We start from the raw sequence: 25051 nt of genomic DNA, 5'->3' as shown, positions 1-25051 counted from the left end.
TTTTTTTTACAAAAACAAAAATGTGTTCAGGTGTTAGTTGGTGATGATTTTCAGTAACCCAAATCCACCACGTTGAATCGATTCCAACTCAAAGCGACCCTATAGGACAGAGTAGAATTTCCCCACAGAGTTTCCAAGGCTCTCTTTACTGAAGAAGGCTGCCATACCTTTCTCTCGCAGAGTGGCTGGTGGGTTCGAACCACCTACTTTTTGGTTAGCAACCGAGCGCTTAACCAATGTGCCGCCAGGGCTCTTTGATGATTTTTTAGTAAGTATGCATAAATAATAACAACAATAACTAACAGATACAGTACTTATCCTGTGCCAGGCACAATTCTAGGTACTTCACACCAGTTTTCAAAGTATGGTACACTGTCCTCCGGTGGACCCCGAACTCCTTCTAGAGGATCTGTGAGGTCAAAATTATTTTTATAGTACTACCAAAACATTTTTGGCCTTTTCCACTGTGTTCACATTTACTTTCATGGTACAAAAACAAAGGTGGGTAAAACTGTTGGCACCTTAGCATGAATCAAGATGGTGGCACGAAACAGTACCAGTATTCATTGTGTTCTTCACTGCCACTCACAGTAAATACAAACAGACAAACAAGTTTCATTTAAAATGTTCTACTGAAGCAATAAGATCCTTAATTTTATTAAGCCTCTACCCACGAGTACACATCTTTTTCAATATTCTGTGTGGACAAATGAGAAGCACATGTAAGGGGCATCTGCTCCAAACCCAAGTATGACAGTTGTCTCAAGGGAAAACACTTGTGAGACAAAGTTGTGAGAGGAACTAGTCACTCTTCATGGAACACCATTTACTTGAAAGAATGACTGATAAACTATGGTTATTCAAACTGGGTGACTGATAGGTTATTTTCTTAAAATTGTACTTGAAAGAATGACTGATAAACTATGGTTATTCAAACTGGGTGACTGATAGGTTATTTTCTTAAAATTGAAGGAAGGGTGCCTGTCACCTCAAGGAAAATATCTGACAGTATTTGTTGCCAATAATAAAGTCTGAGCTTTCAAGTGAAAAATTAGATTTTTTGAAAATTTATATCTTCTGCTAAGAGCTAAGGAGCCCTGGTGGCACAGTGGTTAAGCACTCTGCTCAGCTGCTAATCAAAAGTTCGGTAGTTTGAATCCATCAGCTGCTCTCTGGGAGAAGGATAAGGCGGTTTGCTTCTGTAAAGATTACAGCCTTGGAAACTTTATGGGGCAGTTCTACCCTGTCCTATAGGGTAACTATGATCAGAATTGACTCGATGGCAGTGGGTTTGGGTTTTTTGGTTTACTATAAGCTTGGCAGCTTCCCAATATGTAAAGGCTTTTCTGATAATCTTGCCGGTACTATTAATAAATATGTTTTATTATTGTATAATGAAATGTACCAACATGTGGATGATCATTAAAACTCAATGATCCAATATTTTCCAAAGGACCAAGGTATGATGTTACAAAATCATGCATGAGCGGAAAAGCCAAACCCATTGCCCACTGCTATTGAGTCAACTCCAACACATAGCAACCCTATAGGACAGGGGAAAACTGCCCCATAGGGTTTCCAAGGAGCAGCTGGTGGGTTCAAACTGCTGACCTTTTGGTTAACAGCTGAGCAGATTCGAACTGCTGACCTTTTTGGTTAGCAGACGAGCTCTTAACCATCAGGGTTCCAAAAAAGCCAAGAGTAAGCTAAACCAATAGACTTTAATGTAACAGAGTATATGAAAATCATTGATATGGTTTGAAGTGAACCTTTAAGAAGCTAGACTTGTTGAATTTTAGACAATATCAAAGAAGGATAATCACAGTTATCTGAAAAGACTACTTATATACTTGTCCCCTCTCTGCCTACATATCTGTGAGGCTAGATTTTCTTAACATATTTCCCCAAAACAACATCAGAACAGACTGTCTTCTAAGAAGCCAAACACTAAAGAGATTTATGAAGATGTAACACAATGCCATTTTACTCACTAATTTTTTTGTGGTCTGTAAATTTTTTTTCTTATTTATGTTAACATGTAATGGGTTTATTCTTATTATTTTAGAATATATAAATATTTTAAAATTTTCTTGGTTTTAGTTTTTAGTTTTTTTTTTAAATATAGACATATATGACCCATATAAATAATAGCTCTTGTTTAAGACACAAAAGTCCTAAGACCATAAAGCCTGAGAACCACTGTAATAACCATTTAATTCTCACACTATATGCAGTAGATTACTACTCTCATCCTTACTTTACTGATGAGGAAGCTGAAGCACAACGATTAAGAAACTTGCTTAAAGTCACATAGACACAGGTGGCAAAGCAAGGGTTGGAACCTAGGGAGTCTAAAGTCTTCACCACTATCTTATTCTTACCTCCATATATGAATAGGTAGGTAACTCAGACCTTGGCGGAGCACCCGAACTCATTTGGGGCCAACAGATGTTCTAAACGGTACTTTGGGAACCCAAGTGAGTAACATAGCAACCTTTAGCTCTAGGTACCAAGAAATAGATTATATGCTATATGACCGAATCAACTTGATGGCAACTAACAACATATTACATGAATACAGTAATATTATATAATGTATTACATAAATGTAATATGATAATAAATAATTCCTGAGTACCTGCCTTGTGCCAGGCACTGCTCCAACTACTTATCATAGATTTAAGAGGTACATGCTATTATTATCTCCCTTTTATAGGTGAGGAAACTGAGGCAGAGAGAGATTATGAAACTTAACCAAGGTCACATTGCTAGTAAATTGTTGTTTTGTTGAATGCTGATGAGTCGATTCTATAATCTTTTGTGGAAGCAGATCACCAGGTCTCTCTCCCATGGAGCAGCTGGGTGGGTTTGAATTGCCAACCTTTTGATTAGCAGCCAAACACTTAATCCTTGTGCCACTAGGGCTCCTTTGCTAGTAAATTAGAGAGCTGGATTTTAAAACCCAGGCAGTGAGGCTCCAGAGTCCTCTCTTACAACATTTTGTTATACTGCTGCTCCTTGCTTGGAACAAACTAATCTCCAAAATGCTGACGTCCCAAATACTCTATAACAGTTGTTTAAAAATCTTAGAATGCATCAGAATCACCTGGAGGGATTGTTAGAAAACAGATTTCTGGGTCCCACCTCCAGAGTTTCTGATTTCGTAGGTCTGGAGTGAGGCTTGAGAATTCTCATTTCTAATCAGTTCCCAGGTGATGCTGATGCTGCTGGTCTAAGGATCACACTTCAAGAACCACTGCTATATGATACAGAAATTCAAGGATTTCAAATGAATAGGCAAACCTGCCATAAAGAGAAATAAGTGATGAGATGTCCACCAGCCATATGAGCTCTCTAGACCTGTGGTGCCACCTGGTATGCAGGGCTGCCATTTGAATAAGTATGTCCAGGGATGCGTACTTACACCAAAAAATTATTATTTATCTGCAATTCAAATTTAATAGGTACCTGTATTTTACCTGCTAAATCTGGCATTCTTACTGTATGCTACTTTTTGCTCATTCACTGTTTGACTGGGCAGGGCTAATAGTGCTTGTTTTTCAATCAGCCACCTTGCTTCATTCCAAAAGGACAAGTATCAGGTTTGAGAACAGACTATTTATGCTTCCATGCACCAGAAAGTTCTTTGGTCAGGATGTTCCCATTTTCATGGATTTTGTATTGAAGAGGCTCTCCTGTACTTATTTTTGCCCATAAAAACCAGTTGCCATCAAGTCAACACTTACTCATGGTGACCCCATCTGTGTCACTGAACTGTACTCCACAGGGTTTTCAAAGGCTTATTTTCTTGGAAGTAGGCTGCCAAGCCTTTCTTCTGAGATGCCTCTGGGTGCACTAGAACTTCCAACCCTTTGGTTAGCAGCTGAGAGTGTTAACTATTTTCACCGCCCAGGGACTCCATTTTTTTTTTTTTTTGCCATAGGTGACACTAAAATGTTCTTGACAAAACGAGCGAAATTGAGTTAAAAAGTTATTCATCCATATTTCCATCCATACCACATTTATTAACTAACAACCAAGCTACTATGCCAACACTAGATCCCAGAGCCAAACAGAAAGGTAGGCTCCTGAAATTGAAGAGTAACAAATATGAAGTAAAACTAGCTTTACCCAAAATGGCACTATAATCATCTCTTCAATTGTAATTTTTACCTCAGTAATGGGAAAAAAAAAAAAAGCTATATTACCTTAGTAATCTGGGCAACTTGATTGGCGTGATCATCTGTCATTTCCGAGAGGCATTTTGCTACACTGATATACAGCTCTATATCATTTCTCTGGTAAAGAAAAATCCCAAGTATGTCAAAAGACATCGTAAGATAACATGTCAATTCTGAATGTTTGGTCAAATTATTAGATTTGTTTATTCCCATGAAACCTAGTTGATGAGATTTCTATTTTCACCAATCTAGAACATATGGTCAATTTTTACGATTTTAAAAACATCTTTCCTGTTACTTTATGTATTTGCTTGGCTGTGATTTTTTCCTGCTTATCAGAATTCTGTCATTACAAATAGATTTGAAACCTCTTTGTAAAACTATGACTCAGAGGTCTGTTGGGGAAGGTAAAGGGCTACTATTTAATCACTTCGTATACATAATGTATTGGAATATATGCCCAAGGATTCTCCAGGTGTAAAGTGAAAGGGTTTCTCAAGTTGTTCCTTTTCCATAGGCATTTGGTAAAACAGCCTGACAGCAAATTTCCTGGTGTGGCACTGGTTAACCTGCTCCTGAGCTTGCTCAAAACTTTGGTTTTAAATGTGCAACCTCAATTTAGGTCTTGGAAGCAAACGCACTCCTAGCGAAAAATGTCGTCGTTTCTTCCTGGCCTTCCCACCCACATTCTTAAAACATACACCTCCCTGCTTTGCCAAAAAAGCTTTAAAAAATCCCAAACATAAATTGTCAGGAATGTAAATATTTTTGTTCCTCACCCGAATCTTATTTGGCAGAAGGTCAAAAATTTTCCCAACAGCATCACAGAGCAGACTCCAGAGGTGGTGGGTAGGGCTGGGCAGTTTCATGGCCTGGCTTAGACCCTGTAAGGAATTCTGGCGTAACTCAGTACTTGAAAGGTGGGGAGCAGCTTGAAAAACTGCCACCATTAAGTTTTCAACAAAAGCCAGGATCTGTTCCTCAGTGACATGTTTTATCCACAGAGGTACAGACACCAGGAGGTATTTCTTGATATTTAGCTAGAAGCAAAACAGAAGAGGTCAGATGTAAACAAGCAAGTCCAGGTTTGCAATGCTCAAAACCTGCAGGGCATCACTGTGTTTGAGAGTTACATGGGAGATAAAACATTCAGGTTACTTCCTTCTTCATTTTCCCAGAGCTTCATGGTCCAATGGACCACCAATGCGTGTAATTTTGGCTGCTGCAGTTACTCCTGATCCAGGCTGACTCATCTGTATATACGGTATCTGCCAATCCGTCTGTGAACTACTCAGCGTAAATCTTGGATCTTTTCAGTGAGGGGAATAAATGCTACTTCTGAAAGTACATGACAGTTGCTATTCATTTTTAAAAGGTCACGTTCCCTGGCAAGAAAAGCTCTGAAGGCAAAAAGGCTCAATAGTGCTGGAAAGATAGTATTAGCTCCACTAATTGGAAACACACTAGCCCACAAAAAAATGAGCTTCACAATGACTATGTTTACATAATCTGCTGGTTTTATTAATCAGCAATCAGCTTACATCCATTAAGGAAGAGCAGCCAATTCTAAGAGGTTTGAATAATTAAACCTTGGCTCAGGTTTCACAGAACCTATTCTGAAATCCTAACATTTTACAACTCAGGAGTTGTCTTTTGCCCAAATGAAGTTAGGCGGGCACCTCAGACTGCTCTGCTGTTAAGAGAACACAGCACAGTGGGTAAGAACTTGGGCTTTGGAACCAGACCACTCAAGTTTGATCCTAGTTGTGCCATTTACTAGCTGTGGAAACTTGGGCAAGTTACTTAACTTCTCTGTGCCTCAATTTCAAAAAATGGGGGCATATTAATAATGTCTACTTTTTTTTTTTTTTTTTTACCCATTATGGGTTGTGGTGTAAATAAATTAGTTAAAACATGTAAAGTGCCTAGGACATAGTAAGCACTCAGTAGAGTTAGATTGTTGTTAATGCCTCGTCCAAGGATCTAGGATTGGGTCCTATAACCCTATAGACATTGCTGGAATATATCCAACTGAAAAGAGGATCTGATATTATTATTAGTTTCTTTTTCTGAGGAAGCATAAAGAAGTTAAGGGGAAAGGGCATGTTGGAATCATTTCTTAGCAAAGAACCACTTGAAGATACAGAAGTAAAGAAGGCCTCTTAGAGTTCATGACAGCTAAGAAGGGGCATAATAGCTCTGTTATGTACCAGAGACTTAAAGAGAGTGAACTTCAACAATTCTTAGAAACATAAGCATGATAGTAAAGGGCAGCAAGTTTGAAAGAAATGGTCTTAAAAATAAAAGCTGACAATAAAATCAGTAAACTTCTAAAAAGCTCCATGTAGTTGCATGAGTTTCCTGAAGAGCTCAGTTTAAAGTCTTTCTATATATTGTATGTAAGAAAGCACTCTACTACAGAGAAGAGTGCTCACTGTAAACACACCTGCACACACACACACAATTTTTACAACACTGTTTAAATTGTCCTTCCTCTCCATCTTTTTTGGTGGGGGGCAAGTACATGAAATGACATTTTCATATGCTAACCCCATGCTGTATAAAAGAGGTTGCTGTGGATAAACTGGAGGTATGGAGATATAAATAATAACATTTATTTACAAACTTAATTTGTTAATTAACAGAGATTTTTAAAAAATCTATAACCAAGGACAAATGCAAAAGAGTAGCCATGCCTGATATAAAATAAGGAGTTAAAAGTGCTTATGACATGGGATTTGGAGTCAGACAGATGTAGCCCTCCTACTTACTAGCTATGGAGACTTTGTTTAACTTCCTTCTGCCTCAGTTTACCAACCTGGCAAATGGAAATAATCTAACTGTAAGAAGTAAAATAAGCTAGACACAAAAGACTTCTTATTGTATGATTCCATTCTAAAGAATTTCTAATGAAATTTATATGAAATTTGTTTTAAAAAGGCAAAATTATAGACAGAAAACAGTGGTAGCCTGGGTCTGAGGTTAGAAGTAGGGATTAACTACAAATAGACATAACGGAACTTTTAGGGGTTAGGGAAGTATTCTTGATGATGGCTGAAAATCTATACATTTACTAAAACTCATCAAACTAAAATAGATCATTTTATTATTTGTAAATTATAACTCAATAAAGCTATAAAAAAAAATCTACCTTTCACAGTCGTTGAGAGATTAATTCTAATGTTGGTAAGTACTCAATAAGTGTTTACAGGTACCAGGAACATGGCAAGTGCTCAAAGAGTGGCAGCTCTATGGCAGCTGCTTGGAGCACATCGGTAGGGTACTGTTAACAACTGACAGGCAGGATGCAGGCCTCAGTAACATCCAACTTCCATTAAAGAGAATTAGGAAGAATGGGAAAGGTAAAAGACAAAACAAAACAAAAACACAGCGGAGTAGGCACTGAAGTCAAGACATTGAAGAAATAATAAGAAGGCTTTAGACTATTCTTAATGAACTAAAAACTCCCAAAACAGAAAAATAAACCAGCTGCTCCTTGGAAAACCTGTGGGGCAGTTCTACTCTGTGCTATAGGGTTGCTATGAGTTAGAGTCAACTGAATGGCAAGAGGTTTTAGAACAGAAGAACAACAGGCCAGATCATGGAGAAAGTTCAAAGATAATACCATTTAATACAATCAATTGGTAAACCACCAAGAAATCATGGAATGTGTGTTTTCTGCCTTAGCTTGCAATGTACTCAAAATTATACATCTTTACTAATTTCACATCTTTAAACAATCTCACCCCATTCTTCCTATCTCTCCTTGGCCAGTATCCTGGAAGGTGCTGGGCTCTCTCTTTATCACAAATACCAGGCTGAATCACTTCTTCAGCACTTTGCTCAAGCTAAACTTCTTAGCATGGATGTTCTAATCTATCTACCTACACCTTCCCCGCTGACACCCCTGGGTGCCTTTAACCTGATGCCCAACAGAATCTCATCAAACTTTCAAGGCTCAGCTTACTTGCTGCCTCCTCTGTGAAATGGAGGGATCATATATATATGAATGAGTCCAGTCCATGTGGGTTTTCCTTTCTCTTAATACTTATTGGAATGATTACATCTACCACATAATTAAATATACCTAGTTGCAAATGGCCCCCAGCTTTCTAACTGCATGATCCTGAGAAAGGAACTTTAATACCTCTGATGATTTTTTTTTGTAAAATACAGTCTACAAACCCCTTCTGTAAGGCTGTTGTGAGCTTCCAGTCACATAATGGCTATAAAGGCCAAGCAGTGTGGTTAGCACATAGCACTCAATTAATAAAATAGCAGCTGATATCCAAGGCCTATGTCTTGATTAATTTAGACCGATCACTAAAGAAACCACATCGTTCCACGCTTTGGAATTCTCGCACATTGCTCAAGCTTGCCAGTACCTTAGAATGCCAAACCTGAATGGTAGTGGTTATGGTAGGATTTTGAATCACTGTGCTTTCTAATCTGCTGGCCAGCTATTGTCAAAAAAAACCCAAAAAACCAAGCCCACTGCTGTCGAGTCGATTCCAACTCATAGTGACCCTGTAGGACAGAGTAGAACTGCCCCATGGAGTTTCCAAGGAGCACCTGGCAGATTTGAACTGCTGACCTACTGGTGAGCAGCCGTAGCACTTAACCACTATGCCACCAGGGTTTCCAGCTATTGTCAAGCCCTCAGTTTTTGTAAAATCCCATTTGTCTACTCCTGATTTTGAGAACACACACACACGAATGAATGTTAACATCCCCAAAGAGAACCATATCCTCCTGCTGCCCAACAGCTTTAATTCCACATACACTCAGCCCATGGATTAGTGGTGGTGTCACCCACAAGCCCAACAGCACAGCTGCGTTCTGTGATGACGGTGCCTGGGTCACCATAATTTCAAGGCACAGTTGCTGTATCTCTTCACCTGAAAGATAGGAAAAGAAAAGAGTCTTTGTAATACAGCTGCTTCCCTGCCCCCTTTTGAGGCTTCCATGTCTCAAAACAATGTATCTGCTGTGTGCCTTCTGCAGGTAAAAGAGAACTTAGATAAACCAAAAAGTATTTCAAGAGACCTCTCAATTATGAGGCAAAAGAATGTGCCCACTAAGGTCAGAGTCCCAAGTCAACTTAGAGCTGGCAAGAGGCTTGTACTTGCTAGTGAAATTTCTCTTACAATATTAAGAGAAACCCAAGCACTCAAATACTGTAAAATTTTTGAGAAAGTTTTCATATAAAAGTCTCCCTGTCTCTGTTTCCCCCTCCTTTTCACCTTGTAACTAGCTGATAAAGAAATCTCTGTAGGTCTGGAATGACTTCAAGATGTAGTCACATTCACTAGAGATCAAGTCTTTTAAGTAATCTGATTCCCACCAGTAGAGTTATTTTCCCGAGCAGTCCTTTTCTTCTTGTTTTTTTTTTCCCTAAGGATTTTTATTAAAACACAACGATTTTCAATATGACACACAAAAAGTTAAGGAGGGGCACTGCAACATATTTTTCAGGTGAAATCTGTGGAAATGCAGTATGATGACATCCTATCTTACATAGGGTTTACACTCAAATGAAAGCAGCTAAGTAAAAAACTGTATATAGTCAAAGTTATCCTTGGTTATTCCTTAAACTGCACATAAATTATAGTGTATAAATCTTTCTATATACTATACGTAAGCACTGTACTATAAATAATAGGGTGCTCACAACTAACATACACACACATGCAATTTTACAAACTGTTTAAATTATATTCCTTCTCTCTCTTTTTGGTGGGGGGCAAGTGCATGAAATTATATTTGCATATGCTAACCCCATGCTGTATAAAAGAATTTGCTGTGAATGAACTGGAGGTATGGAGGTGTGTATTCTGTTTGCCTCACAACACAAAATTATTTGTGGTAAGCAGGATAATGACCCCTAAGGATGTCCATATCCTTAACCCCCAAATCTGTAAATATGTTACCTTACCTGGCAAAAGTAACTTTGCAAATGTGATTACGCTTAAGGATCTTGTGATGGGGAGATTATCCTGGATTACTTGGGTGGCCCACTAACCACATGAATCCTTAGAAGTATAAAACTTTTCCTGGCTGCACAGAACCAGAGAGATGGCAGCGGGAGAAGGCCTCAGCCTGAAATTGCTTGCTTGGAAGATGGATGAGGGGGACTACTAGCCAAGGAATGCGAGCAGCCTCCAGGAGCTTCAAAAGGCAAGGAAATGGATTCTCCCCTAGAGTCTATAGAAAGGAACATGGCTCTGCCTATACCTTTATCTTAGCCCAGTGAGACTCTGTTGAACTTCTGACCTATAGAACTGTAAGATAATAAATTTGTATTGTTTCAAGCCACTAAGTCTATGGTAATTTGTCATGAGAGCAATAGAATACAGCATCCCATATGGTACTTCCAGGAAATGTAGTTTGATAACCACCAGACCAGGCTCTATGGGATTCATACTACACACCCTAGTAATATGCACACCTCAGTTGAGTACTGTCTTGACTGAGTGTATTTGGCCTTTCTTTAGATCTCCTGATATTCACCCTCAGTTATTTATAAAAAGACTCATTGAAAGTAACCCAGCCATCCCATCCATGAAGATGAAACTCAGGATCTCGGAGATCTGTTCAGTCACTAGTGATTACGATGTGACACAGCATCTATTTTTCTACTCAGGTAAGGTCCTAAAAACAGAGCCCAAAGACCTAAAAACACTTGAAATTTACCAAAGTTTAGTCTCATCAGTGGAGAGAGGAGTGCAGCCCAGTTCACAGGAGGGTACTGAAAGCTTTCTCCAATAGCTGCTATGGGTTTCATCACTACTTTAAGAAGGGAAGGAGGTACAGACTCAGGACCTGCAACAGAAAGGAAAATAATAATAAAACACCTCCATAGTATCATGAACATAGAAAATGTCAACTTTCTCTGTGTTTTCTAGTTGCAAAGGATTTGGTATCACACCTTTAGTTGTGGCTAACCTTTCCATCTGTGCTTTTAATCCCAACCCCATTTGAATATAATCTTGTACCCTCTGTTTTTCTCTCCTTTTTTTGTCTCCAGTTTTCCCTCTTGCCTGAATGGTCCTCCTCCATTTTTCACATTCCTGTTTAGCTGTCTCCCACGTTTTCTCTTGCCTTTCCATTCAGTTTTCTCAAAGGAGTAACTTACTCTAACATTATTGCCTCCTCTCATAAACTCCTCAAACTACTTCTATCAGAGAGGACAATTACTGACTAGTCAGGTACATTCCCTTCAAAGGTCTATGGATTACCTATACTCCCTGTGGCTCTAGATGGTTGTGTTCTGCACCACGTGATGTGCTGCCTCTACTGTTCCTCAGCCTCTGCCATGGCTGAGATCCAGAGGTGAGCACCTAAGACAGTAACCGCTAATCCACAGGTTAACAAGCTACCTGTGACATATGTGTCATTATTTTAATATTATTTTCTTTTGTGGGGCAGGGTGTAATTTAGAAGTAAGAAACTGAGATACAGGAGCAGCTATGACTGAAAATGTAAGGTACAGCGTGGGTGGGAGCATCCACAAATGGCCAAATACAAGTGAAGTAACACGGAAGTCAAAAATGATGTATAAAAAAGGAGAAAATGACTAAGAAGGAGAAGCGAAAGCAGAAGAAACAGCAGAATCAGCATGAGGAAAATCATCAGCAGAAAAAGGAAAGGCAGAAGAAAAAGCAAAAGCAGAGGCAACAACAACGAAGCAGCAAAATCAGCAGGAACTGAAAAAAGGGAGGAGGTAGAGACAGTCAGAAAAAGGAAAAATAGCTTCAGAAAAGGAAAAGCATAAAAAAGGGAGAAGCATAGGCAAAACCAGCAGAAAAAAAGAATCAGCAGAAACTGAAAAAAAGGGAGGCAGAGTCAGAGTTAGAAGAGGAAAAAACAGCTGCAAAAAAAGGAGAAGCATAAGAAAAAGGAGAAGCAGAGTCAGAAATGGAAAAACAGCTACAAAAAAGGAGAAGCACAGGAAAATCAGCAGAAAAAAAACCCCGGAAGAATCAGCAGAAACTGAAAAAAAGGGGAAGCAGAGGTAGAGTCAGAGTTAGAAGAGGAAAAACAGCTTCAAAAAAAGGAGAAGCACAAGAAAAAGGAGAAGCAGAGGCAGAAAAGGGAAAACAGCTGCAAAAAAGGAGAAGCATAAAAAAGGAGACAAACCCAAAACCCAGTGCCCCTGAGGCGATTCTGATTTTCATGATGATGAAAAAAGGAGAAGCACAGGCAAAATCAGCAGAAAAAACCCCCCAGAAGAATCAGCAGAAACTGAAAAACAAGGGGAAGCAGAGGCAGAGTCAGAGTTAGAAGAGGAAAAACAGCTGCAGAAAAAGGAGAAGCATAAGAAAAAGGAGAAGCAGAGGCAGAGTTAGAAAAGAAAAAACAGCCATAAAAAGGAGAAGCATCGAAAAAGGAGCACAGTCAAAACCGGCAAAAAGAAAAGAACGTTCAGCAGAAACTGAGAAAAAAAGGAAGCAGAGGCCGAGTCAGAAATGGAAAAACAGCTACAAAAAAAGAGAAGCATTAAAAAAAAAGGAGAAGCACAGACAAAATTAGCAGAAAAAAAATCCAGAAGAATCAGCAGAAACTGAAAAAAAGGGGAAGCAGAGGCAGAGTCAGAGTTAGAAGAGGAAAAAACAGCTGCAAAAAAAAGGAGAAGTGTAAGAAAAAGGAGAAGCAGAGTCAAAAATGGAAAAACAGCTACAAAAAAGGAGAAGCACAGGAAAATCAGCAGAAAAAAAAAACCCAGAAGAATCAGCAGAAACTGAAAAAAAGGGGAAGCAGCAGCAGAGTCAGAGTTAGAAAACGAAAAAGAACTGTAAAAAGGAGAAATATCTAAAAAGGAGAAGCATAGGCAAAACCAGCAGAAAAAAGAATCAGCAGAAACTGAAAAAAGAAGGAAGCAGAGGCAGAGTCAGAAATGGAAACACAGCTGCAAAAAAAGAGAAGCATTAAAAAAAGGAGAAGCACAGGCAAAATCAGCAAGAAAAAACCCCAGAAGAATCAGCAGAAACTGAAAAAAAAAGGGTAAGCAGAGGCAGAGTTAGAAAAGAAAAAACAGCCATAAAAAGGAGAAGCATCGAAAAAGGAGCACAGTCAAAACCAGTAGAAAAAAGGTTCAGCAGAAACTGAGAAAAACAGGAAGCAGAGGCCGAGTCAGAAATGGAAAAACAGCTGCAAAAAAAGAGAAGCATTTAAAAAAAAGGAGAAATACAGACAAAATTAGCAGTAAAAAAATCCAGAAGAATCAGCAGAAACTGAAAAAAGGGGAAGCAGAGGCAGAGTCAGAGTTAGAAGAGGAAAAACAGCTGCAGAAAAAGGAGAAGCATAAGAAAAAGGAGAAGCAGAGCCAGAGTCAGAAAAGGGAAAACAGTCGCAAAAAAAGGAGAAGCATATTCAAAACCAGCAGAAAAAAAGAATCAGCAGAAACTGAAAAAAAGGAACAGCTACAAAAAAGGAGAAGCACAGGAAAATCAGCAGAAAAAAAAACGCAGAAGAATTAGCAGAAACTGAAAAAAAAGGGGAAGCAGCAGCAGAGTCAGAGTTAGAAAACGAAAAAGAACTGTAAAAAGCAAAAGCATCTAAAAAGGAGAAGCATAGGCAAAACCAGCAGAAAAAAGAATCAGCAGAAACTGAAAAAAGAAGGAAGCAGAGGCAGAGTCAGAAATGGAAGCAGAGGCAGAGTCAGAAATGGAAACACAGCTGCAAAAAAGAGAAGCATTAAAAAAAAGGAGAAGCACAGGCAAAATCAGCAAGAAAAAACCCCAGAAGAATCAGCAGAAACTGAAAAAAAGGGGAAGCAGAGTCAGAGTCAGAGTTAGAAGAGGAAAAACAGCTTCAAAAAAGGAGAAGCACAAGAAGAAGGAGAAGCAGAGTCAGAAATGGAAAAACAGCTACAAAAAAGGAGAAGCACAGGAAAATCAGCAGAAAAAAAACCCAGAAGAATCAGCAGAAACTGAAAAAAAGGGGAAGCAGAGGCAGAGTCAGAGTTAGAAGAGGAAAAAACAGCTGCAAAAAAAAGGAGAAGTGTAAGAAAAAGGAGAAGCAGAGTCAAAAATGGAAAAACAGCTACAAAAAAGGAGAAGCACAGGAAAATCAGCAGAAAAAAAAAACCCAGAAGAATCAGCAGAAACTGAAAAAAAGGGGAAGCAGCAGCAGAGTCAGAGTTAGAAAACGAAAAAGAACTGTAAAAAGTAGAAATATCTAAAAAGGAGAAGCATAGGCAAAACCAGCAGAAAAAAGAATCAGCAGAAACTGAAAAAAGAAGGAAGCAGAGGCAGAGTCAGAAATGGAAACACAGCTGCAAAAAAAGAGAAGCATTAAAAAAAGGAGAAGCACAGGCAAAATCAGCAAGAAAAAACCCCAGAAGAATCAGCAGAAACTGAAAAAAAGGGGAAGCAGAGTCAGAGTCAGAGTTAGAAGAGGAAAAACAGCTTCAAAAAAAGGAGAAGCACAAGAAAAAGGAGAAGCAGAGTCAGAAATGGAAAAACAGCTACAAAAAAGGAGAAGCACAGGAAAATCAGCAGAAAAAAAAACCCAGAAGAATCAGCAGAAACTGAAAAAAAGGGGAAGCAGAGGCAGAGTCAGAGTTAGAAGAGGAAAAACAGCTGCACAAAAAGGAGAAGCACAAGAAAAAGGAGAAGCAGAGCCAGAGTCAGAAAAGGGAAAACAGTCGCAAAAAAAAGGAGAAGCATATATAAAAACCAGCAGAAAAAAAGAATCAGCAGAAACTGAAAAAAAGGAAGCAGAGGCAGAGTCAGAAGAGGAAAAACAGCTACAATATAGGAGAAGCATAAGAAAAGGAGAAGTACAGGCCAAACTTCAAAAAAAAAAACCAGAAGAATCAGCAGAAAGTAAAAAAGGGGGAAGCAGGGAAGCAAAGGCTAGCTGAGTCAGATAAAGGAAAAACATCTGCAGAAAAGGAGAAGCAAAAAATAAAATAAAAAAAGAAGCAGAGTCAGGTCAGCAGGAAAACAAAAACAAGACAGAAAAATCAGCAAAAACTGAAAAAGGGGGAAGGAGAGCGCAAGTCAGGAAATAAAGAGCTGCAAAAAGGAGAGGTATTAAAAAAAAAAGGAAAGGCCGAGGTAAAAATCATCAGAAAAAGCAGAAAAATCAGCAGAAACAAAAACAAAGGGAAGCAAAGGCAAAGTCAGAAGATGAAAAACAGCTGTAAAAAAGTGAAACATTAAAAAAAGGAGACGCACAGGCAAAGTCTGCAGAAAAAAGCGGAAGAACCAGCAGAAACTAAAACTAAAAAGGAGAGGTTGAGTCAGATAAAGGAAAAGTAGCTGTAGAAAAGGAGAAGCAAAGAAAAAAATCTAGAAGTAGAACCAGAATCAGCAGAAAAGCAGATTAGTCAGCAGAAACTATAAAAGGGGGAAAGGGAAGGAGAGGCAGAGTCTGAAAAAGAGCTGCAAAAAAGGAGAAGCATTAAAAAAAAAAAAAAAGGGTAGAGGCAAAAATCATCAGAAAATACAGAAAAATCAGCAGAAACTAAAGAAAGGGGAAGCAGAGGCAGAGCTGGCAAAAGGAAAAACAGCTGCTAAAAAGAAGGATAAAAAAGGAGAAGCATAGGCAAAATCAGCAGAAAAAAGCAAAAAAAATTAGCAGAAGCTGAAAAAAGGGGAAGCAGTGATAGAGTCAGATGAAGTAAAAGCAGATGCAGAAAAGGAGAAACATAGAAAAAAGGAGAAGCACTGCCAGCATCAGCAGAAAAAAGCAGACCAATCAGAGCAGAAACTGTAAAAGTGGGGAGCAGAGGCAGAGACAGAAAAAGAAAAAGATATACCGAAAAGGAGAAGCATTAAAAAAAGAAAAAGGAGAAGCAGAGCCAGAATCAGCAGAAACTGAAGAAAGAGGAAGCAGAAGCAAAGACAGAGTCAACAAAAGGGGGGAAGAATCAGTAGAAAATGCTGCAGAACCAGCAAAAGCTGAAAAAAGGGGGAAGCAGAAGCAGAGGCAGAGCCAGCAAAAGGAAAAACAACTCCAGAGAAAGGAGAAGCAGAGGTAGAAAAAGTTGCAGAATCAGCAGAAGGTGAAAAAAGAAAAAGTGGAAGTGGAGGCAGTCTTTTGTTCTCTCTCTCTTTTTTAGGCTTCTGGCATTCAAGAAAATCTCTGTGGAAACACTAGCTGAACACAAGCTAAATGAATAAGATGTTAGAGACCACACATGACAAAGAATATAGACTTTATAAAGGTAGTTAAAAAAAAAAAAAGTCACTAAACAAACAGCTACAACCCATAGCAAGTGACAAAAAAACTCCCCCTTAAGGATAGAGAAGCAGCTGATTTTCAGCGTTACCACTTTGTAATATTACAGACATCCAGATTTCAACAACAACAAAAATATGAAGTAATCAAAGAAACTAACAGAAACTGCCCTTGAGGAAGCACAGATATTGGGATTACTAGACAAAGATTTTAGATCAACTGTCTTAAATATGATCAAACAGCTAAAATAGTCAAAGAAGAAATCATAAGGAAAATCAAAAATACTTTGAGAGGAATGGGAAAAAAAACAAAACAAAACACAACATACAAAAATTTATGCCATACAGCAAAAGCAGTGCTCAGAGGGAAATTTATAACTGTATGTACCTATGTTAAAAAAGAGATGTCAAATCAATAGCCTAATTTTACATCTCACGTAACTAGAAAAAGAAGAGAAAGCTAAACCAAAGATAGCAGAGGGAAGAAAATAATAAAGAATAGAGCAAAAGTAAATGAAATAGAGATTAGAAAAACAATAGAGAGAATCAATGAGAACAAAAGTTGGCTCTTTAAAAAGATCAACAAAATTGAAAGCCTTTAGCTAGACTAAGGAAAAAAAAAGGAAGATGGGAATAACTAAAATCAGAAATGAAAGTGGAGATATTACTACTGGCCTTACAGGAATAAAACAAATTAAAAGAGAAGACTATCAATCATATACCAAGAAACTAGAGAATCTACATGAAGTGGGCAAATTCCTAGAAATACATCGATTACTTAAACTGACTAAAGAAGAAATAGAAACGTTGAACAGACCTATAACAAGTACAGAGGTTGAACTGTAATCAAGAACCTCCCAACAAAGAAAAGTTCAGGACCAGATGGCTTCACTGCTGAGTTTTCTACCAAACATTTAAAGAAGAGCTAAATCCAATCCTTGTCAAAATCTGCCCCCCACAAAAAAAAAAGGAAGAGGAGAGTATACTTCCTAACTCATTCTATAAAGCCAGCATCACCCTGATAACAAAGCAAGACAGAGACACCATAAGAAAAATATCCCTTATGAGTATAGGTATAAAAATCCTCAATACAATACTAGCAAACCAAAGCCAACAGTATGTTAAAAAAAAATTATACACCACGACCAAGTAGATTGTATACAAGACGTACATCACTTTAACAGAACAAAAGTGAGCAGATTTTTATTTTAAAAAACTTTCTTAGATCAAAGTGTCTTACATAAAAGTTTACTCCAGGTCTTTCTGAAATACGCCAGAAAACTTGCATTTTCTAGAGGATCTAGGGAATCAGGAAAGGCATTCAACTTACCCTTCACTCTATGTCCTAGAATGAAATATGACTACTTTCCAGATGTTTTATTGCCTAGACATTAGCTCTCCTTTGGCAGGACAAAGGAACGTTCGTCAATGATTGTACTTTACTATGCTCTTCTTTTTTATACTCTTCAGATGTTGCTTCTATATACTCCAGAATTGACCTGATATATAATCATGTGTCAGAAACAAGGGGTACTTGTAAAATGGAGGAGAGGGTTGAAAACCATCTTTAAGTGCTATAAGGCAATAAATCTTCCACATTTAAAAGGGCAGAGAATCAGCATGACTAGAATCACATTTTTCACTGTATTTGCAGAGAGCTAGTTCTGACACTAAGCAGAATGAAAGGAACTATATAGTAACTGTTAGGAATGGAGAAACAATTTGGTTGTTCCATGCATTTTGGTAGGATGTATGGGAAGAGAATACCAGAAAGATGCTTACCTGTGTTTTATTGACTATGCAATGGCATTTGACTGTGTAGATCACAACGAATTATGGATAACATTGTGAAGAATGGAAATTCTAGAACACTTAATTGTGTTCATGAAGAACCTTTACATAGACCAAGAGGCAGTCATTCAAACAGAACAAGGGGATACTGAGAGGTTTAAAATCAGGAAAGGTATGCACCTGGGTTGTATCCTTTCACTACACTTATTCAATCTGTATGCTGAGCAAATAATGTGAGAAGCTGGACCATCTGAAGAATGCGGCATCGGGTTTGGTGGAAGACACGTTAATAACCTGTAGTAAGCTGGTAACACAACGTTGCTTGCTGAAAGTGAAGAGGACTTGAAGCACTTACTGATGAAGACCAAAGATTACAGCCTTCAGTGTGGATTATACCTCAACATAAAGAAAACAAAAATCCTCACAACTGGACCAACAAGCAACATCATGATAAATGGAGAAAATATTGAAGTTGTGAAGGATTTCATTTTAATTGGATCCACAATCAACACCCATGGAAGCAGAAGTCAAGAAATTGAATGACATACTGCATTAGGCAAATCTGCTACAAGAGTTCTTTAAAGTGTTAAAAAGGAAAGATGTCACTTTGAGGACTGAGGTGCACCTGACCCAAGCCATGGTATTTTTCAACTGCCTAATATGCACGTGAAAGCTGGAAAATGAATAAGGAAGCCTGAAGAATTAATGCATTTGAATTACAGTGTTGGTGAAGAATACTGAATATATCATGGACTACCAGAAGAATGAACAAATCTGTCTTGGAAGAAGTACAGCCAGAATGCTCCTTAGAAGCAAGGATGGTGAGACTTCATCTTATGTACTTTGGACATGTTATCACGAGGTATCAGTCCCTGGAGAAGGACATCATGCTTGGTAAAGCAGAGGGTCACGAAAAAGAGGAAGACCCTCAATGAGATGGACTGACACAGTGGCTGCAACAATAGGCTCAAACATAGCAACAATTGTAAGGATGGCACAAGACGGGGCACTGTTTCATTCTGTTGTACATAGGGTCGCTATGAGCCGGAATCGACTCAATGGCACCTAACAACAACAATATGGGGAAGAGAAGGAATTCCAAAGTTTCAAGGAGAAAAGAATCACATGGTCCCTCCCCAGAGATCTTTAACATGGAACTAAAGAATCCCAACCTAAACAAGCAGAAGGATCAGCTCCCTTATTACAATGCTTTGTCTTTCAAACAAGTGCCCTAGATAAGAAGAAATACGAGAGTGCTTTATAGACAATGGATTTGGAACTAAGAAGGTCTAACACTACTCGTTAAAAAGATCCAGATGTTTTAAAATCTGGATACAAAGTTGCTTTAAATCTCTCATCCAGCTGACAGATTCAAAGAACCCTGATATAAATGGTATATTTTAACATAATGCATTACAACAGGACCCATTATCACACATAGTTTGGCTACATGAAGTATCAGATCTCAATGCCACAATGCAAATGTGTAACCCCTATAGCAAAAGTCTGGCAACAAGAGGTCAACAGCTGGCGGTGTGTATATTCCCTGTCACCAGCACCTGGCTTGTGTAGTGTGGACATTACTTTCTCCATCTTCAGCATTGTTTAGAGGCAACTTTGTTTAGTATTATCCAGTCACTATATATACTTAAAGGTATACGTCAATATAAATTTGAAGACTATTAACAAGCCAGGTAGCCTGTTCTAAGGATTTATGATAAAGTGGTAAGAAATACAGATGTTGTTCCTGCCCTTGAGGAAATACAGTCTAAAGCGAAAGACAGGCTTTAAACAAAGAACTGTAAGTAATTACACTAATGCAGAGTACTATAAAAAAAATATAGAAGCCCTGGTTGTGCAGTGGTTAAAGCATTCAGCTTCTAACCAAAAGGTCATTGGTTCAAACCCACCAGCTGCTCCAAGGGAGAAAGATGTGGCAGTCTGCTTTCGTAAAGATTTATGGCCATGGAAATTCTGTGGGGCAGTTCTACTCTGTCCTACTGGGTTGCTGTGAGTTGGAATGGACTCAGCGGCAATGGGTTTAGGAGCAACTACTCCAGTAGCAACAAGACACTTTACACTCAGATCCAAGCTTCTAAATACCATTCTTTACTAAAAGGAACATGGGCTACCTGGTTAATTACAGGGCTGAGGATAATACAAGATAAACCTAGAACATCTTGTGACACAAAGTAAGGAAATACTCAAAGACTCCACTGCCTTGGAATCAATTCTGACTTTATAGCGACCCCATAGGATTTACAAGGCTATAAATCTCTATGGAAGCAGACTGCCACATCTTTCTCTCATGGAGCTGCTGGTGGTTTCAAATCACCAACCTTTCAGTTAGCAGTCCATCCCTTTAACCACTGCGCTACCAGGACTCCTTATAAAATAACTAGCTTCTAATATATATTTTTTTAATGTTATCATGAAAGTCACAGAAGGACTGAGGAACTGTTCCAGATTGAAGGAAGCTAAAAAGACATGAAAACTAAGTACAGTACAAGATTCTTGATTAGATCCTTTTTTCTATTAAAGACATTATTGGGATAGTTAGTGAAACATAAATAAGGTCTCAGGGTGAATGGCATATATGAATTCTGTAACTGTTTTGTAACTTCTGTAAGTTTGAAACTAGTTCAAAATAAAAAGTTTTAAAAAGGTGAAGACTAAAAAAAAAAAAAAAAATGTCCAAAATTAAAAAAATAAAAAACCTTTCAAACGGTAAATACACGTAAAAATGTTCATTTCTTCTGGTGATGAATATAAATTAAAGCAGTCTTAAGGTATCGTTTTATATCTGACTGGTTTTTATTGTTGCCATTTGCTTATCTAGGTGTTAGTTTGCTTTAAAATACATTGTAACTAGAAGGGGTGTCTGCTTTATTTGTTTTCTAAGAGCATAACGCCATTTCTGTGATATTCCTAACAAAAATGAATAACCTGACAACTCTAACACGAAGAACAACAGGCAAACCCAAGTTGAAGGATATTCTATAAAATAACTAAAATCCTAACCAAACCCACTGCCATCAAGTTTATATAAAGTGACTTATAATCCTTCTAAGAACTCTGTAAAGAAGATTCAATTATTTCTTCCACTTTACACAGGCAACTGAGGCTTGAAGGCTTAAGCAGCTTGCCTGATGGAACTGAGATATGAACCCAGGCAGTCTGATTCCCGTGCTTTTAACCTCTATGCTCTACCGCTTTGCATATTCACATAGGGCTGAGGTACTGAAAGCGGGTACAATCCTTTCGGAGAGCAATGAAGTCATGTCATCCCTATAGTCAGCAAAAGTCCTCAGACTCTTGCCCACTAATATACTGCTGAGAACTTATCCTAAGGAAAGCTCTATGCAGAAGAGAGAAAGCTACATGCATAAAGATGTTAACTATAAAGGAAATTTAAAAAATGACCAATAGGGACATGGTTAAGCTAATTATGATTCATCAATTTGATGGAATATTTTATAGCCATCCCTGGTGGCATAGTGGTTAAGTGCTACGGCTGCTAACCAAAGGGTCGGCAGTTTGAATCCACCAGGTGCTCCTCAGAAACTCTATGGGGCAGTTCTACTCTGTCCTATAGGGTCACTATGAGTTGGAATTGACTCAACGGCACTGGGTTTGGTTTTGTTTTTTTTTTTAATTAAAAAATACAACATACATGTGTACTTGTAAATATGCAAAAATTGTGTGTGCATCAGAGGAACCAAAAAGTAATGAAAGTGGTAATAGCTGTTAGAAAGTCATAGGATACTTAGTGACTTTTTCTCTTTCAAATATTTTCATGATGTTTAGAACTAAAACTAGATATCAAACACCCCAAAACATATCCTGACAAGTGTCCAGAAAGTAATGCAAATAGGATTCTTTCTCAGACTTTCTCACAAGCCTCCTTTTGGGGGAGGAAGGTGGTGATTACATAAGCTATATTCCATTTACATGGGAAGCTGTTAACTTTTAAAAACCAGACAACAAAATAATAGACATTTCATGATACAATATAAGACACACACATCTAGAAGGACATATATTAAAGCATCTATAGTGGCTATCTCCAAGTGGTGAGGTTATAGGGGATCCTTGCTTTCCCCTTTATGCCATCTGTGGACTGAGCGCTACACACACATATTCATTCCTAATAATAATTTTTTAAATTAAAATATTTAAAAGTAATACATAGTCTTGGCAACCAACTCTATAATTTCATCAGAAAAGAGGACGACTTTCTCATATATTACTTACTCTACACTCCGAGTTCACTATTCTGTTCCTTAGGGTAGTGTCCATTCTCAACAATTATATCTTATGCTAATAGAACAAAAGTGACTAATTGAAAATATACCTACCTATATTTTATGCACAAGGCCAGTACTTACACAGATCACTGACCAATGAATTCATATCAAGAAGGCAATAATGACTCTATTACATGGATTTAAATACCCTTTCCTCACATAATATTTCTTACTGTGCACTTTAAAGCCTAACAGAAAAATACGAGCTTAGAAAGCATTAGTCCCATTCCCCAGCAACAGAATAACAAAAATAATCCTATTATATAAAAAAAAATAATACCTATTTTAGCACCAGAAAAGAAATTATTACTTTTAATATGCTTTTAAAAAGAAGTAAATGAAAACTTAGTTAAATCTGAAAATGATAAGAGGTTGAGAAAACATAAAGAGCAGAAATTGAAAAAAATAAAAAAATAAGTAGAAAAGAAATAAAAATAAAAGAGTCAAAAATTAGAGGCTCTTGGCATCTGGGGTCTTAAACACTAGCAAGAGGCCATCTAAGATGCATCAATTGGTCTCAACCCACTTGGAGCAAAGGAGAATGAAGAACACCAAAGGTAATTATGAGCCCAAGAGACAGAAAGGGCCACAAAAACCAGAGACTACATCAGCTTGAGACCTGAAGAACTAGATGGTACCTGGCTATCACTGATGACTGCCCTGATAGGGAACACAACAGAGAACCCCTGAGGGAGCAGGAGAGCAGTGGGATGCAGACCCCAAATTCTCATAAAAAGGCCAGACTTAATCGTCTGACTGAGACTAGAAGGACCCCGGAGGTCACGGTCCCCAGACCTTCTGTTAGCCCAAGACAGGAACCATTCCCAAAGCCAACTCTTTAGACAGGGACTGGACAGGACTGTGGGATAAAAAATGATACTGGTGAAGAATGAGCTTCTTGGATTAAGTAGACACATGAGACTATGTGGGCAGCTCCTATCTGGAGGGGAGATGAGAGGGCAGAGGGGGTCAGAGGCTGGCCAAATGGACACGAAAAGAAAGAGTAGAAGGAAGGAGTGTGCTGTCTCATTAGGGGGAGAACAACTAGGATATAAAAAAAAAGGTGTATATAAATTTTTATATGAGAGACTGACTTGATTTGTAAACTTTCACTAAGCACAATAAAAATTAAAAAAAAAAAAGATAGAGACTCTTTAGGGAAAAAATAATCCCATGATATGAAGAATTAGATTGCAACCAAATGTTTAGGGCCTAGCATAGCCAAGGAATGCCCATAGAAATAGATAATGATGACGTGATTGTATAAATGACAAAAAAAAAAGAAAAGTTCAGGCATAATACATCTGACATAAGAAGGTCAGTGCTATTAGGAGAGAAAAGAGAATGTTACATGGAATAGCAAAATCATTAACTGAAGTCTTTAAAAACTGGAAGGAATTTAATATATTTGGTATGACTTTAAAATGTAGGCCTATATGAAGGGATGGACGCTATGAATATCTTTTATGTTCTATCACAGGAGTGTCAGAGTATCCAAAGTGAGAAAAGCCCTAATCATTAGGAAACAGATTAACATATTAACTACTTCACATTTGATTGGCTAAAAATAAGATCGAGGTGCCCAATCTCATCCTGGCATAAGTGTGGATCATGGATACTCCACAGCATTTTTTTTCCTCTTGTGAGTTATTAAAATTAGTAGACACAGGCAATGAAGCCATGCCATCTCTATAGCTTCCTCTCTTCTGCCTCTGCCAGGCATGATTTTTATTCTCAAAAACCATTTCCTCCTCAAAAGAGCTCACCAAAATTGTCATCCTTCCTATCAGCAGCCTCACTGGGCTGTGGTGAGTGACATCCAGACATTTAAACTCAAAAGCTGCTTCAGAGGGGAGTTATTAAAATTCAAATGAGCTGGGCATATTGAAGAAGAAAACCCTCGTTTGCATGCACACCTCCGCATTTGGCCATCCCATTTAGCCCCATAGAGCAGGGTCTGGTTTTGTTTTTGTAAATGGGCTTCCGAGGCCGAGGTCAGCCTCCCACGGCCCCCACTCCTCTGGGGTCATCATTAGTAATGTGTAAGGCTGAATAGATTTTTCTCTGAATCTAGTCAGCAAACCTGACAAGAAGGCAGCCCTCTCCCACAACCTGAAAATACCAAAAATCTGATTGATAATATGGCATTTAAAATACTTCATTTATCTGCTTTAAAAGATCTTCCAGCAATACTACACACATAACATCACCAGTTCCACCTGATTTTTCAGTCTTAGAGGAGAACATTTCCTGTTATGCCATGATGGCATAATTATAAAAATGTCACCTTTAACCAAGAATTTCCCATCAGATTTAAAGAAAATTAATTTATGCCAAGCAAATAATGATCTGGGAGCCAAAACAACTAAATTTTATTTACTAGAAAAGAAAAACAATCTATTTGATGGTGAGAATTTTTATCTTCTTTCTCAAGGAAATATCTCACATTATCATCACTTAACATTTTTATGACACATTAGTGAGCAAACTGACAAAAAATACAGCAAAAATACATTCCTAGCTTTGTTTTGGCCATGAAAATTTTAGATGTTCATTTAGTAAGAATTTAATTTCTTACTAATGA

At 38.1% G+C, this 25051-nt stretch overlaps 1 protein-coding gene across 4 annotated transcripts in view; it reads right to left on the bottom strand.

Annotated features, from left to right (window-relative positions):
• The window catches only part of FOCAD (focadhesin), a 307707-nt gene that overhangs the window by 14799 nt on the left and 267857 nt on the right, over positions 1-25051 (bottom strand). For all 4 annotated transcript variants that reach the window (XM_049896729.1, XM_049896728.1, XM_049896730.1 and 1 more), the window contains 4 exons: positions 10875-11003; positions 8964-9079; positions 4961-5221; positions 4209-4298 (listed from right to left, as the gene is read on the bottom strand). In XM_049896729.1, coding sequence (XP_049752686.1) covers positions 4209-4298; positions 4961-5221; positions 8964-9079; positions 10875-11003 — 596 coding nt within the window. The remainder of the gene's footprint in view (positions 1-4208; positions 4299-4960; positions 5222-8963; positions 9080-10874; positions 11004-25051) is intronic.

Source organism: Elephas maximus, chromosome 9, assembly GCF_024166365.1.
Source record: "Elephas maximus indicus isolate mEleMax1 chromosome 9, mEleMax1 primary haplotype, whole genome shotgun sequence".
Classification (NCBI taxonomy): Eukaryota; Metazoa; Chordata; class Mammalia; order Proboscidea; family Elephantidae; genus Elephas; species Elephas maximus.
Note: the sequence above shows the minus strand (reverse complement) of the source record. Positions and strands in the feature narration are given on the sequence as shown.